Genomic DNA, 15,110 nt, shown 5'->3' on the forward strand with positions numbered 1-15,110 from the left:
GCTCATCACCAGTCTCCACCCAGACGTCAAGCTGGAGTGAGACCATCTGTCCAATTCCTTACCCACCAAGGGGTTCCACCCCTCAAATCCACGTCTCTCCACTTCAGAGACAAGGATGTTGTGCGATTAGCTCAAAAAACCCGTAGCCGGATCCAAAGCAGCTGTTAAAATTTGGCTGGGGGGGGGTTAATGTGAAATAGAAAGGAAAAAGCAACTTGGTGTTGTTTCCACTGGGATCTGTCACCCTCCCTACCTGCCTTCGCAGAGGCCAATTTGTTGGAGACAGTGACAGAGATACTGGAGGCATGGGGCCGTTGTCGGAGTGGGGTGGCGGGAGGTGAGTCTCTGCTTAGGCTGTTGGCAATCATCCGGCTGGCAGCTGGAAGGGGAGGACAGCACAGTGAGGGAGAGGTTTTAAACCCTGAGGGGCTTTGGCGAGTGTGACAAGCATCCATCTTGTCGGCTAAATTAGAGTGGTCCTTGCCCAGGATCGTGGGGAAGGCAGCCATTGTTTCAGCCCTTTATTTTCAAGACAATTAATGCACCTTGCTAATCAGGTGAGGGTATTTAATTTCCCAGAAACCCCTTGCCTGCACTCAGCACTGTTGGCGTTGCGGCGCAGCTCGGCTTGAATGTTGGGGGAGCCGGGGTAGAGAAATTTGGTGGCCGCCTTGTACATCTCCTGAAGGAAAAATCCATGGGGGATGGTTTTCCCTTGGGCTCTTCTGAGGCGAACAAGGATCCTTGAGGCAAAACTTTGCTGCTAAATGAGCCGGTGAGGCTTAACCCGTGCCAGTGAGGCTTTACCGTACCTGCCTGTACATGATTTTGGTGTGTTTGAGGATGGCAATGATGTCTCCCACCACTGTGATGCCCAGCTCATTCATGATCTCCTTGTTCAGATCCATCAACATGTTCTTCTGGATCCTGCGGTGAGGGAAGACCTGGCTTAATGAGGTCTCCCTTTGTTATAAGCTCTGATTAATTAAGCCTTGAGCGAGGTTGTCGCATCCCAAAGTTGGAGTGACTCAGGTTCGTGAAAAGGGTTTCACCAGTCCTGGGTCCAGCGTTGGTCCAGCCAGCATAGAAATCCAGTTCCAGAGGGCGCGCACTGAGAACTCGTTCTCCCTTCTTTTATAGTGTGTTAGTCGATGGTCTCGACATGCGCAGTCCCATTCCCGGGGTTCTCTGGAATCAGTCGATGAGCTTTGGGGGGGGGGTTCATTGCAGAGTTGCCTCTCTTTTTCTGCTGGCATGACCGCTTAAGATAGAAGCACAGTCCCATCTTCCGTGGGGCCTCCTCCTCCAGGCACATATGCTGTGCTCCTTCTCCTGGTCACTTAAGATAAGGAATTGCGGCTTTGGAGAAGTGTGGTCCCACCCTCTGTGGGGCCCTCTCCTCTGGCCACATTGTCCTGTTCACAAAACTCCAGCATTTTTACAGAGGCCGTTTTCTCCACCAAAGTTCTTTAACAAATGTTTGAGACATTGACTATAATTTGTCAGACCGTCACACCACCCCATGGCTCAAACAGTCGCTGGACTTCAATTCTCGTTTATGTCATCTTCTTCTGTGGTGATTTTAATATAGCGGACAGTAGGAGAAGAGAGAGAGACAGCTGAGGATAGCAAGCAGCTAATCATACATCTTACTATGGCAAGGCCTGCTATTAAACATATAAATCCAATTAATATAATGAGTCCAATACTTACAAGCCATTTTCCCCATCCTGTCAGTTCCAAGGATCCCAAAATGGAATGTAGCCATGAGTTTGGACTCCAGCCATCGAACCAGTCAGCTGGTTGCATTGCGTGGAAGAGTTCCCCCGTCTGGTCGGCAATCTCCTTCATCTTTGCCCGGGCTTCTTCAATTGAGGTCGTGGCATTATGAATGGTAATACAACATTTGGATTCAGTCAAGTTTAATATACCACACTGTCCTGGTTTCAGCTGGGATAGAGTTAATTGTCTTCCTAGTAGCTGGTACAGTGATATGTTTTGAGTTCAGTATGCGAAGAATGTTGATAACACTGATGTTTTTAGTTGTTGCTAAGTAATGTTTAGACTATAGTCAAGGATTTTTCAGCTTCTCATGCCCAGACAGGGCACAAGAAGTTGGCACAGGACAGAGCCAGGGCAGCTGACCCAAAGTGGCCAATGGTGTATTCCATACCATGTGACGTCCCATCTAGTACAGGAACTGGGAAGTGGGGGCGGGGAATCGCCGCTCGGGGACTAGCTGGGTGTCGGTCGGCAGGTGGTTAGCAATTGCCCTGCGCATCATTTGTACATTCCAATCCTTTTATTACTACTGTTGTCATTTTATTAGTGTTATCATTATCATTATTAGTCTCTTCTTTTCTGTTCTATTAAACTGTTCTTATCTCAACCCACGAGTTTTGCTTCTTTTTCCCAATTTTCTCCCCCATCCCACTGGATGGGGGGAGAGAGTGAGCGGCTGCGTGGTGCTTTGTTGCTGGCTGGGGTTAAACCACGACAGTCCATTTTGGCGCCCAACGTGGGGCACGAAGGGTTGAGATAACGAGAAACCTGACCAGAGCTTGTTAAAACAAATTTTTTCTAAGCATTCATTATGTTGATTTATGTGTTCTTAGAGTTGTTGCTCTGGATTTTAAAGCTCTGTTATGTATCACCTCGCTTGCTGTATATAGTTCCTCTTCTGCTGCTTATCATCCGTGGGAGGTGGATTAAGGTTTTCGCTTTGATGTATGGTATAACACTGGTTTATGGTATGATAAAGTCATCGGCTGTGGGATTAATCCGGTATTTGCACTTAGCATTGTCACCTTTATACTGCGGGAGCCATCTGTGGGAAACTATTAATAATTATACCATTTACCTTTCCTCCATGGAAAACCAGTCTGTGGGTGGGGTACCTTTCTTCCCCTCTCCTTTCTCCTTCAGTCCAGTTACAATGGTGTTTGAGAATTTTGAAAAATTTGAATACTCCTGGGATGTTGGGACTAGCACGGTCCTAGCCCTACTGCTAGGAATTAGCATGCTCCTGAATGTGGTTCAGCTCTCATTTAAGGTTAAACAACTATTTAAGAAGATCACCCAGAGATCTGCCCCAAGGCTGGATAATTATGAGTGGCAGGGTGTGTGGGGTAGTATGGGCAAGTACCTAGAAAAGTGGGCACCTCCAATGTTTTGGAAATTCACCCCTGAACAAGTGCAGGATCCAGAAGAACTAGTAAAATATTTGGAAAAGGTATGCTGTCACCCAGGCAGCTCCAGAGAGATACAAATCACTGCAACGTGCTGGGGCCTGGCCCATGCCTATCGAGCCCTGTTCGACACCACTCAGTACCCTCAAGGGGAAGAGAAAGTCTCTGGACCTAACAACAAAACGATGAGCACCGCGGCCACCCAAACCTCGGCAACGGGCGCTGCGGCCCCTCCAGGCCCGGCAAGGAGCATTGCAGGCACCCAGACCTTGGCGACAGGCACCGTGACCCCTCCAGCCCCAGCGACGAGAACTCGGGCTACCCAAACCTCAGCAACAGGCACTGCAGCCCCTCCAGACCCGGCAATGAGCACAGCAGCTACCCAAACCTTGGCGACAGACACTGCGGTTATCCAAAACCTGGCAAGCGATACTGCAACTGAACCAGCGGACCAACCTGCACCAGTATACGTTGCCCCCGTACAGAAAAAGAAATATACAAAAAAATCAGTTCGCTTAGCGAAGGATGAAGGTGAACCAGGGTCATCATGGGAACAGGAGGAAGAGGCAGAACCAGAGGTAATAACCCGGTCCCTATCCTTGAGTGAGCTGCAGGATTTGCGAAAAGATTTTGGCCACCGTATAGGTGAGCATATTATCACCTGGCTCCTCCGATGCTGGGACATTGGGGCTAATAGCTTGGAATTAGAAGGTAGGGAAGCCAAGCAGCTGGGATCGCTTGCCAGGGAAGGTGGCATTGACAAGGCAATTGGAAAAGGGACACAAGCCATCAGCCTCTGGAGGCTACTCCTGTCAAGTGTGAAGGAAAGGTACCACTTTAAGGAAGATGTTATATGTCAATCAAGCAAGTGGACCACCATGGAAAAAGGTATTCAATATCTGAGGGAATTAGCTGTGCTAGAGACGATTCATCATGACCCGGACAACCCACAATTACCCAAAGATCCAGACGAAGTCCAATGCACACGACCCATGTGGCGGAAGTTTGTACGGAGCGCACCATCGTCCTATGCCAACGCATTGGCAATAATGTCCTGGAAGGATGAAGAGGCACCGACAGTGGAGGAAGTGGCTCGCCAACTCCGCCAATACGAAGAAAATCTCTCCTCCTCCCTACAGGCCTGCATTTCGGCTGTGGAGAAGGTGTCCCAGGATGTCCAACAAATCAAAGAGGATATGTCCTACTCCACACTTGTAAGGTCCAATGTCTCAGCTATTAGGAGTGAGCATTCTTCTGCCCAAGAGAGAATATAGAAAGTACACACCGCGAGGTGCCCTGTAGTTTTACCTATGTGATCATGGAGAGGACATGAGGAAATGGGACGGAAAACCTACCTCGGTCCTAAATGCACGGGTACGTGAGCTGCAAGGAAAAACCACCACAAAAGGGGATTCTACCAGGAAAAATGCTGCTCCAGTTTCCAAAGAGAGTAGAAGGGCTGATTTTATTTCCGATCCTCTTGAAGGGAATTCTGAGTCAATTTTACGAGAAGTGAATACTGAATACTCTGACCAGAATTAGAGGGGCCCTGCCTCCAGCCAGGTGGAGGAAAGGGATAACCGGGTCTATTGGACTGTGTGGATTCGATGGCCTGGCATGTCAGACCCACAGGAGTATAAGGCTCTAGTAGACACCGGCGCACAGTGCACTCTAATGCCATCAAGTTATAAAGGGGCAGAACCCATTTGTATTTCTGGTGTGACAGGGGGATCCCAAGAGTTAACTGTATTGGAAGCTGAAGTAAGCCTAACTGGAAATGAATGGCAGAAACACACCATTGTGACTGGCCCAGAGGCTCCGTGCATCCTTGGCATAGACTATCTCAGGAGGGGGTATTTTAAGGACCCAAAGGGGTATCGATGGGCTTTCGGTATAGCTGCCTTGGAGACGGAGGGCACTGAACAGCTGTCTACCCTGCCTGGTCTCTCTCAAGACCCTTCGATTGTGGGGTTGCTGAAGGTGGAAGAACAACAGGTGCCAATTGCTACCACGACGGTGTACCAGCGGCAATATCGCACCAACCGAGACTCTCTGATTCCCATCCACAAGTTGATTCGCCAACTGGAGAGCCAAGGAGTGATCAGCAAAACTCGCTCACCCTTTAATAGTCCCATATGGCCAGTGCGGAAGTCTAATGGGGAATGGAGATTAACAGTTGACTATCGTGGCCTGAATGAAGTTACGCCACCACTGAGTGCTGCCGTTCCAGATATGCTAGAACTTCAGTTACGAACTAGAGTCAAAGGCAGCCAAGTGGTATGCCACAACTGACATTGCTAATGCGTTTTTCTCAATCCCTCTGGCAGCGGAGTGTCGTCCACAATTTGCCTTTACTTGGAGGGGTGTCCAGTACACTTGGAATCGATTGCCCCAGGGGTGGAAACACAGCCCCACCATTTGCCATGGACTAATCCAGACTGCACTGGAAAAAGGTGAAGCTCCGGAACACCTGCAATACATTGATGACATCATCGTATGGGGCAACACAGCAGAAGAAGTCTTTGAGAAAGGGAAGAAAATAATCCAAATCCTTCTGAAAGCCGGTTTTGCCATAAAAGAAAGTAAGGTCAAGGGACCTGCACAGGAGATCCAGTTTTTGGGAATAAAATGGCAAGATGGACGTCATCAGATCCCAATGGATGTGATTAACAAAATAGCAGCTATGTCTCCCCCGACTAATAAAAAGGACACACAGGCCTTCTTAGGTGTCGTGGGGTTTTGGAGAATGCATATTCCAAATTACAGTTTGATTGTAAGTCCTCTCTATCAAGTGACCCGGAAGAAGAATGATTTTAAATGGGGCCCTGAGCAACAACAAGCCTTTGAACAAATTAAACGGGAGATTGTTCATGCTGTAGCCCTTGGACCAGTCCGGACAGGACAAGATGTTAAAAATGTGCTCTATACTGCAGCTGGGGAGAATGGCCCTACCTGGAGCCTCTGGCAGAAAGCACCTGGGGAGACCCGCGGCTGACCCCTGAGGTTTTGGAGTCGAGGATATCGAGGATCCGAGGCTCGCTATACTCCAATTGAAAAAGAGATATTGGCAGCATATGAAGGAGTTCGAGGTGCCTCAGAAGTGGTTGGTACTGAGACACAGCTCCTCTTAGCACCCCGACTGCCAGTGCTGGGCTGGATGTTCAAAGGGAGGGTCTCCTCTACACATCACGCGACTGATGCCACGTGGAGTAAGTGGATCGCACTGATCACACAACGGGCTCGCGTAGGAAACCCCAGTCGCCCAGGAATATTAGAAGTGATCACGGACTGGCCAGAAGGCAAAGATTTTGGAATGTCGCCAGAGGAGGAGGTGGCACGTGCTGAAGAAGCCCCGCTGTATAGTAAACTGCCAGAAAATGAGAGGCAATATGCCCTGTTCACTGACGGATCCTGTCGCATTGTGGGAAAGCATCGAAGGTGGAAAGCTGCTGTATGGAGTCCTACACGACAAGTTGCAGAAACTGCTGAAGGAGAAGGTGAATCGAGTCAGTTTGCAGAGGTGAAAGCCATCCAGCTAGCATTAGATATTGCTGAAAGAGAGAAGTGGCCAGTGCTCTATCTCTATACTGACTCATGGATGGTGGCAAATGCCCTGTGGGGGTGGTTACAGCAATGGAAGCAGAGCAACTGGCAGCGCAGAGGTAAACCCATCTGGGCTGCCACACTGTGGCAAGATGTTGCGTCCCGGCTAGAGAATCTGGTTGTAAAAGTACGTCATGTAGATGCTCATGTACCCAAGGGTCGGGCCACTGAAGAACATCGAAACAACCAACAGGTGGATCAGGCTGCCAAGATTGAAGTGGCTCAGGTGGACCTGGACTGGCAACATAAGGGTGAGCTATTTATGGCTTGGTGGGCCCATGATACTTCAGGCCATCAGGGAAGAGATGCGACATATAGATGGGCTCGAGATCGAGGGGTGGACCTGACCATGGACACTATCGCGCAGGTTATCCATGAATGTGAAACATGTGCTGCAATTAAGCAAGCCAAGCGGTTAAAGCCCCTGTGGTATGGAGGGCGATGGCTGAAATATAAATTTAGGGAAGCCTGGCAGATTGACTATATCACACTCCCACAAACTCGCCAAGGCAAGCGCTATGTGCTTACAATGGTGGAAGCAACTACTGGATGGCTGGAAACATATTCTGTACCCCATGCCACTGCCCGGAACACTATCCTGGGCCTTGAGAAGCAGGTCCTGTGGCGACATGGCACCCCAGAAAGAATTGAGTCGGACAACGGGACTCATTTCCAAAACAACCTCATAGACACCTGGGCCAAAGAGCATGGCATTGAGTGGGTGTATCATATCCCCTATCATGCACCAGCCTCTGGGAAAATTGAGTGATACAATGGACTGTTAAAAGCTACATTGAAAGCAATGGGGGGTGGAACTTTCAAACATTGGGATACACATTTAGCAAAAGCCACCTGGTTAGTCAACACCAGAGGATCTGCAGATCGGAGTGGCCCTGCCCAATCAGAACTTTTACATACTGTAGAAGGGGATAAAGTCCCTGTAGTGCACATGAAAAATATGTTAGGGAAGACAGTCTGGGTTACTCCTGCCTCAGGCAAAGGTAAACCCATTCCTGGGATTGCTTTTGCTCAGGGTCCTGGGTGCACTTGGTGGGTGATGCGAAAAGATGGAGAAGTCCGATGTGTGCCTCAAGGGGATTTGATTTTAGGTGAAAATAGCCAGAATTAACCTGTATGATATTAGTTGCTATATAACCCTGCTACTGTATGTTATCATTACTACAATTGTTATATGCTATATCCATAGTACTACAGTAAGAATCACTTAGATCAAGCAAGAAAGAACTGTGGTAAAACTGAGCAAAGTGCAGTAGTGATGGAACCAGAACTGACTCCAGCATGCAACAATCCAACGGTGCACACCATCCTCCTGCTGCGTCCAATGTCACCTGCTCGTCACACCGCACTGAAGCCCAATTCTGCTCTACTGACTAAGAGGACTTTGCACCATCCCTCCTGCCCAGACAGACTGGTATGACAGATGGAGCCCAGAGTCGGAAACTAAATGAACTCAACAAATGTTTTATGAACATAACCCATTGTATTGGGTCTGGCTGAGATGGAGTTAATACTCCCCATAGCAGCCCTCATAGCACTGTGCTCTGCATCAGTAGCTAGAAAGGTGTTGATAGCACACCAGTGTTTTGGCTACTGCTGAGCAGTGCTGGCACAGCATCAAGGCTGTCTCTCCAACATTTTTGCCCCCCCTCAATGGCAGGCTGGGGCAGGGCAAGATCTTGGGAGGGGACATAACCAGGACAGCTGACCTAAACCAACCAAACAGATATTCCATACCATATGACGTCAGCTCAGATATAAAAGCTAAGTAAAGGGAGATGGAAGGGGGGGCATTTTTTGTCTTCCGGAGCAACCACTACGCGCACTGAAGCCCTGCTTCCCGAGAAGCGGCTAGACATCGCCTGCTGATGGGAAGTAGAGAATAACATCATTTGTTTTTTCTTTGCTTTCGCGTGCGCAACCTTTGCTATCACTTTATTAAACTGTCCTTATCTTGACCCACGAGCCTTTTGTTATATTTTCTCCCCCCCGTCCAGCTGAGGAGGGGGAGTGATAGAGCGGCTTTGGTGGGCACCTGGCATCCAACCAGGGTCAACCCACCACACCCATGAACTAAAGGAATGATATCTGTGTGTGTGTATACATGTATACATATATATATATATATATATATAAAAAATTGTTCATATGTCTCAAAGGGATGGAAAAAGTGATAATGATTGACCGGGATTTAACTGAAGGTATGGGAACTGAGCATGACGTCAATGGTATAGAATAAGGGGTGGATACTGTCCTGGTTTCAGCTGGGATAGAGTTAACTGTCTTCCTAGTAGCTGGTACAGTGCTGTTTTGAGTTCAGTATGCGAAGAATGTTGATAACACTGATGTTTTTAGTTGTTGCTAAGTAATGTTTAGACTATAGTCAAGGATTTTTCAGCTTCTCATGCCCAGACAGGGCACAAGAAGTTGGCACAGGACAGAGCCAGGGCAGCTGACCCAAACTGGCCAATGGTGTATTCCATACCATGTGACGTCCCATCTAATATAGGAACTGGGAAGTGGGGGCAGGGAATCGCCGCTCGGTGACTAGCTGGGTGTCGGTCGGCGGGTGGTGAGCAATTGCCCTGCGCATCATTTGTACATTCCAATCCTTTTATTACTACTGTTGTCATTTTATTAGTGTTATCATTATCATTATTAGTTTCTTCTTTTCTGTTCTATTAAACTGTTCTTATCTCAACCCACGAGTTTTCCTTCTTTTTCCCGATTTTCTCCCCCATCCCACTGGATGGGGGGAGAGAGTGAGCGGCTGCGTGGTGCTTAGTTGCTGACTGGGGTTAAACCACGACACACACACACACCTTGTTCTTTTAACAATAGCATATCTAAGGCTAAACAATTCTGTATTGCCATTTTTGATACTTGCACTTGCAGATTTAGTTCCCCAAAGGCATATCGAGTCCAAATACTTAATACATGTACTTGCCAAGTTAGGTTTTCTAGCACCCAGTGGTGCTGAACGATATACCCAGATGGTGCAAAGAATGCTTCTAGCTCTAATGATACCTTCTGTTCCCAGGTATAATAATCGGGTTTTAGAATGCTTTGAATCCACTTCTGGGTGCTACTTGGGTCATCAAGTTCTCGTTTTTTCCTGTGAATAGGTGGTGTAGTATATTCAAAGATTCGCCTGGGACACATAGTAGGAATTCCCAAACCACACCGCAATTCAGCCTGTTTGATAACATTCAAGTGCGAGTACATTTTCCCATCTGAGCACCCCCAGACGGTCCCCTCAGGGGCGGCACACAAAGCATTTTGACAAATAGCTGCGTCTCCCCAGGTTATTTGATTATCCTCCCCCACCTTATGTCTTGGGAAGTGGTTAATGGGAATTCCACATTTTAGCCAGATATTAACATTATTGGTGATCTGATTACATTGGCTATCTCGGTTTCGGTATCCAAAATTAGGATATCCCCAACAGGTGCACATATCTTGAATTAAGGTTCTAACTTCCAAACTGATCCACGTTTCGATGGGATTGCCAGCACCTGTGGTAAAATCTATAATGTGGTTACAGTTTAACAAATGGACATCATTGGGGTTGGGCGTGCCCACGAATTCTTTCTTTAATAAGTGAAGAGGTTGGTTTTTTAACATGTGTTTCACTGACCATCCCCAAGCAGTGTGGACGTTATTCAGTAAAAGATATTGTCCCTTCCTGTCAGGTATGTGAACACACCAAGTTGAATCCCATCTTACATTATATTGCAATTCAAAAGGGGTAATTTCCGGGGAAGCAGGCCAAAAGGGCACTAGATTACAAGATATATTGTGATAGGAAGGGTAACCTGTTATTCTCCACCAGGATGGAGAAGGTGGGAATCGTCTGGAATAGGCTTCCTTGAATCCTGGAGGACATGGCGGGCTATGACTAATACCAATTTCACGACTGACCTCCAATCTCCATCGCTTACAAGTTTTGTTTATTAAGTCAGGCCACCCTGTGTTCCGAGGGATCTCATAGAAGGCTGCTTCATCTCGCCACCATCTGCCAGAAGAGGTATAATCACTTCGATATTGATACTCAAACGGAGCATCTACTAACCCTATAATGCCATTGGTCATATTATATTTTCCAATATTGATCCTCATGGGTATCAAACTGAATCTAATCCCCTGCTCGGCAGAAGTAGGAATCTGAATTCAGATCCCCTGATCCATTCTATTCCAAACATGTATGAATCCTTGTAACACTTCCCAAGCTAAATTGGAGGTCCTTTCTCCTTGTCCAGATGCACCAAAGCTAAGAAAGGCAAGGAGGAAGGAGTTCCAAACCATCTTTCCCTGTTGTACCATAAAAATATCACAAACAAAATCAAACAAACAATACAGATAATGGCCCACTCATCAAGTGAAAACATAAGTCCTGCCGTGGGCTTCTGATAATCTGCAAAATATATACAAAAATAAACAATCATTAGAGGGATGGGATTTGGAGGAGATGTCAAGCAGTGCTGCTAGTGGTTGGGATCCATCCGAGAGGCTGAGGTGCACCCTCCAAGGTGCTCATGCAGCTTCTGTAAAACAACCTCATACAGGCCATGTGCAGGATGTGTTACTTATTATAGATGCATACAAACTAGCCTTAAACTTCAAGCTCTCTTGACTGGAATTGCTCTGATTAAAGCATCCGTAGATCAGCAGAATGTGCTCATTGTGCATAAAAAGGTTAATAAGTTTATAGCGACCTCTTGCTCTTGCATGGCATAGGTGCCACTGCAAGAACTCCAACGTGGTCTGCTGCCAAGCTCCCCATGTCCTCCCCCCAACTCAGGAATCCTGAGAAGTCAACACAGCATCACTAGTCAGAAATACAAAAGTAACAAAGACATAAGCAAGCAAGCAACCAAGCAGCTATAGTCTTAGCACTATAGCAGAGGGTTGGGGTTATATTGTGCATCTTAACTGATATGCTTGTTAGAATCCAGCTAGTGGGATACAGAAAAAACATATTCCCATCAGCCATTTAACATCGGAACAACTTTAGTTTAGGACATGAAGGCCCATTTAGAAGGATGGGACAATCCATCGGGTATTGATACGATGCTCCTTCCCATGGGCATCTGTGGCCACCCAGGAATAAAGGTTAAGGGGCGTCTTTAGGGTTAGGGGCACTTGCCCCGCAGTGGGCAGTTCCACTAATACTGGTTGTCCAGCATAGTGGAGCAAGCGTACAGGGTCTTTGCCGCCTTTTGTCCCTGGAACAATAGAAGGAGGTGTGGGACAGAACGCTAGGAGTTGGGGGCAGCCATTTGCCCCCCACCGGCTATTGATTCGGTATACTGCTTCTGGTACTCACGAGGCCCACCCTGGGTCATGGGGCCTCAGAGCTCGTTTTAGAAGTCCATTTGTTCTCTCCACAATACCATTAGCTTGAGGGTAGTAAGGGGTGTGGAAAACCCACTGGATTTCCTCACCCTTAGCCCATTCTTGCACCACTCCAGCAGTGAAATGGCTCCCATTATCAGATTGAATTGATTGAGGCTTGGGTAAGCAGCTAAACCATACTTTAAGACTTTTCACTGTATTTTCTCCTGTTGCTCTGGATACAGCTTCAGCTTGTGTTAGTCCTGATACTACCTCTACTCCTACTAACACATATCGTTTTCCCTCTGATACCCGAAAGGGGCCAATATAGTAAATTTGCCACATTTGCCATAAACCTTTGTTTGTCCTTAAATGTAGAGGTTGCTCTTTTTAAAGGGTTATATTTTTCCAAACGAACTTGACATTGACCACATGCAGAAATAACAGTGTTACATAATTCTCATGTAACGGCCCATCCTCTACTAATAGCCATTTAGTACAGGTCTCTACTCCCTGAATGGCCACGCTTCACGTGCAGCCACTCCAGAACGTGTTCCCATTTTTCTGCTTCACCATCGATGGCAAGACTGGCTAGACGTGTTAAGGAATCTACTTGGTTATTTAGGAGGTGAGCCGGGTTATCTCCTGTCTGGTGTGCAGCAACCCAGCCTACGAAGAAAGATCTCTGCTTGGCGATATCAAGTATTTCTTCCCATTTGTCTCGTTGCCACACTGGCACTTGGTTTACTTCCCATTGGTTTTGTTCCCAAAACGGTAACCATTCAGTACATCCTTTAAACACTGCATAGGAGTCAGTATAAATGTATACTGGTTTTGTTGTCTCAGCTTCCTTAACGACTACGCTCCTGTCGTGGTTTAACCCCAGTCAGCAACTAAGCACCACGCAGCCGCTCACTCTCTCCCCCCATCCAGTGGGATGGGGGAGAAAATTGGGAAAAAGAAGTAAAACTCGTGGGTTGAGATAAGAACGGTTTAATAGAACAGAAAAGAAGAAACTAATAATGATAATGATAACACTAATAAAATGACAACAGTAGTAATAAAAGGATTGGAATGTACAAATGATGCGCAGGGCAATTGCTCAGCATCAACCGACCGACACCCAGCTAGTCACCGAGCGGCGATTCCCTGCCCCCCCTTCCCAGTTCCTATACTAGATGGGACGTCACATGGCATGGAATACACCATTGGCCAGTTTGGGTCAGCTGCCCTGGCTCTGTCCTGTGCCAACTTCTGGTGCCCCTCCAGCTTTCTCGCTGGCTGGTCATGAGAAGCTGAAAAATCCTTGACTACAGTCTAAACACTACTGAGCAACCCCTCGATCTCGAGCCCATCTATATGTTGCATCTCTTCCCTGATGGCCTGAAGTATCATGGGCCCACCAAGCCATAAATAGCTCACCCTTATGTTGCCAGTCCAGGTCCACCTGAGCCACTTCAATCTTGGCAGCCCGATCCACCTGTTGGTTGTTTCGATGTTCTTCAGTGGCCCGACCCTTGGGTACGTGAGCATCTACATGACGTACTTTTACAACCAGATTCTCTAGCCGGGACGCAACATCTTGCCACAGTGTGGCAGCCCAGATGGGTTTACCTCTGCGCTGCCAGTTGCTCTGCTTCCATTGCTGTAACCACCCCCACAGGGCATTTGCCACCATCCATGAGTCAGTATAGAGATAGAGCACTGGCCACTTCTCTCTTTCAGCAATATCTAATGCTAGCTGGATGGCTTTCACCTCTGCAAACTGACTCGATTCACCTTCTCCTTCAGCAGTTTCTGCAACTTGTCGTGTAGGACTCCATACAGCAGCTTTCCACCTTCGATGCTTTCCCACAATGCGACAGGATCCGTCAGTGAACAGGGCATATTGCCTCTCATTTTCTGGCAGTTTACTATACAGCGGGGCTTCTTCAGCACGTGCCACCTCCTCCTCTGGCGACATTCCAAAATCTTTGCCTTCTGGCCAGTCCGTGATCACTTCTAATATTCCTGGGCGACTGGGGTTTCCTACGCGAGCCCGTTGTGTGATCAGTGCGATCCACTTACTCCATGTGGCATCAGTCGCGTGATGTGTAGAGGAGACCCTCCCTTTGAACATCCAGCCCAGCACTGGCAGTCGGGGTGCTAAGAGGAGCTGTGTCTCAGTACCAACCACTTCTGAGGCACCTCGAACTCCTTCATATGCTGCCAATATCTCTTTTTCAATTGGAGTATAGCGAGCCTCGGATCCTCGATATCCTCGACTCCAAAACCTCAGGGGTCAGCCGCGGGTCTCCCCAGGTGCTTTCTGCCAGAGGCTCCAGGTAGGGCCATTCTCCCCAGCTGCAGTATAGAGCACATTTTTAACATCGTGTCCTGTCCGGACTGGTCCAAGGGCTACAGCATGAACAATCTCCCGTTTAATTTGTTCAAAGGCTTGTTGTTGCTCAGGGCCCCATTTAAAATCATTCTTCTTCCGGGTCACTTGATAGAGAGGGCTTACAATCAAACTGTAATTTGGAATATGCATTCTCCAAAACCCCACGACACCTAAGAAGGCCTGTGTGTCCTTTTTATTAGTCGGGGGAGACATAGCTGCTATTTTGTTAATCACATCCATTGGGATCTGATGACGTCCATCTTGCCATTTTATTCCCAAAAACTGGATCTCCTGTGCAGGTCCCTTGACCTTACTTTCTTTTATGGCAAAACCGGCTTTCAGAAGGATTTGGATTATTTTCTTCCCTTTCTCAAAGACTTCTTCTGCTGTGTTGCCCCATATGATGATGTCATCAATGTATTGCAGGTGTTCCGGAGCTTCACCTTTTTCCAGTGCAGTCTGGATTAGTCCATGGCAAATGGTGGGGCTGTGTTTCCACCCCTGGGGCAATCGATTCCAAGTGTACTGGACACCCCTCCAAGTAAAGGCAAATTGTGGACGACACTCCGCTGCCAGAGGGATTGAGA

General features: G+C 47.6%; 1 protein-coding gene across 2 annotated transcripts in view; it reads right to left on the minus strand.

The window, feature by feature from the left end:
* LOC104318810 (uncharacterized protein C19orf47 homolog) overlaps positions 1–15,110 on the minus strand; it is a 34,961-nt gene that overhangs the window by 3,775 nt on the left and 16,076 nt on the right. The window contains exons 3-5 of one of the 2 annotated variants that reach the window (XM_069775000.1): positions 813–927; positions 597–682; positions 254–372 (exon numbers count right to left, since the gene is read on the minus strand). In XM_069775000.1, coding sequence (XP_069631101.1) covers positions 254–372; positions 597–682; positions 813–927 — 320 coding nt within the window. Of the gene's footprint in view, positions 1–244; positions 380–594; positions 683–812; positions 928–15,110 lie in introns of both variants that reach the window. The other variant, XM_069774999.1, reaches the window with a different exon arrangement.

This window comes from Haliaeetus albicilla, chromosome W (assembly GCF_947461875.1).
Source record: "Haliaeetus albicilla chromosome W, bHalAlb1.1, whole genome shotgun sequence".
NCBI classification, from domain to species: Eukaryota; Metazoa; Chordata; class Aves; order Accipitriformes; family Accipitridae; genus Haliaeetus; species Haliaeetus albicilla.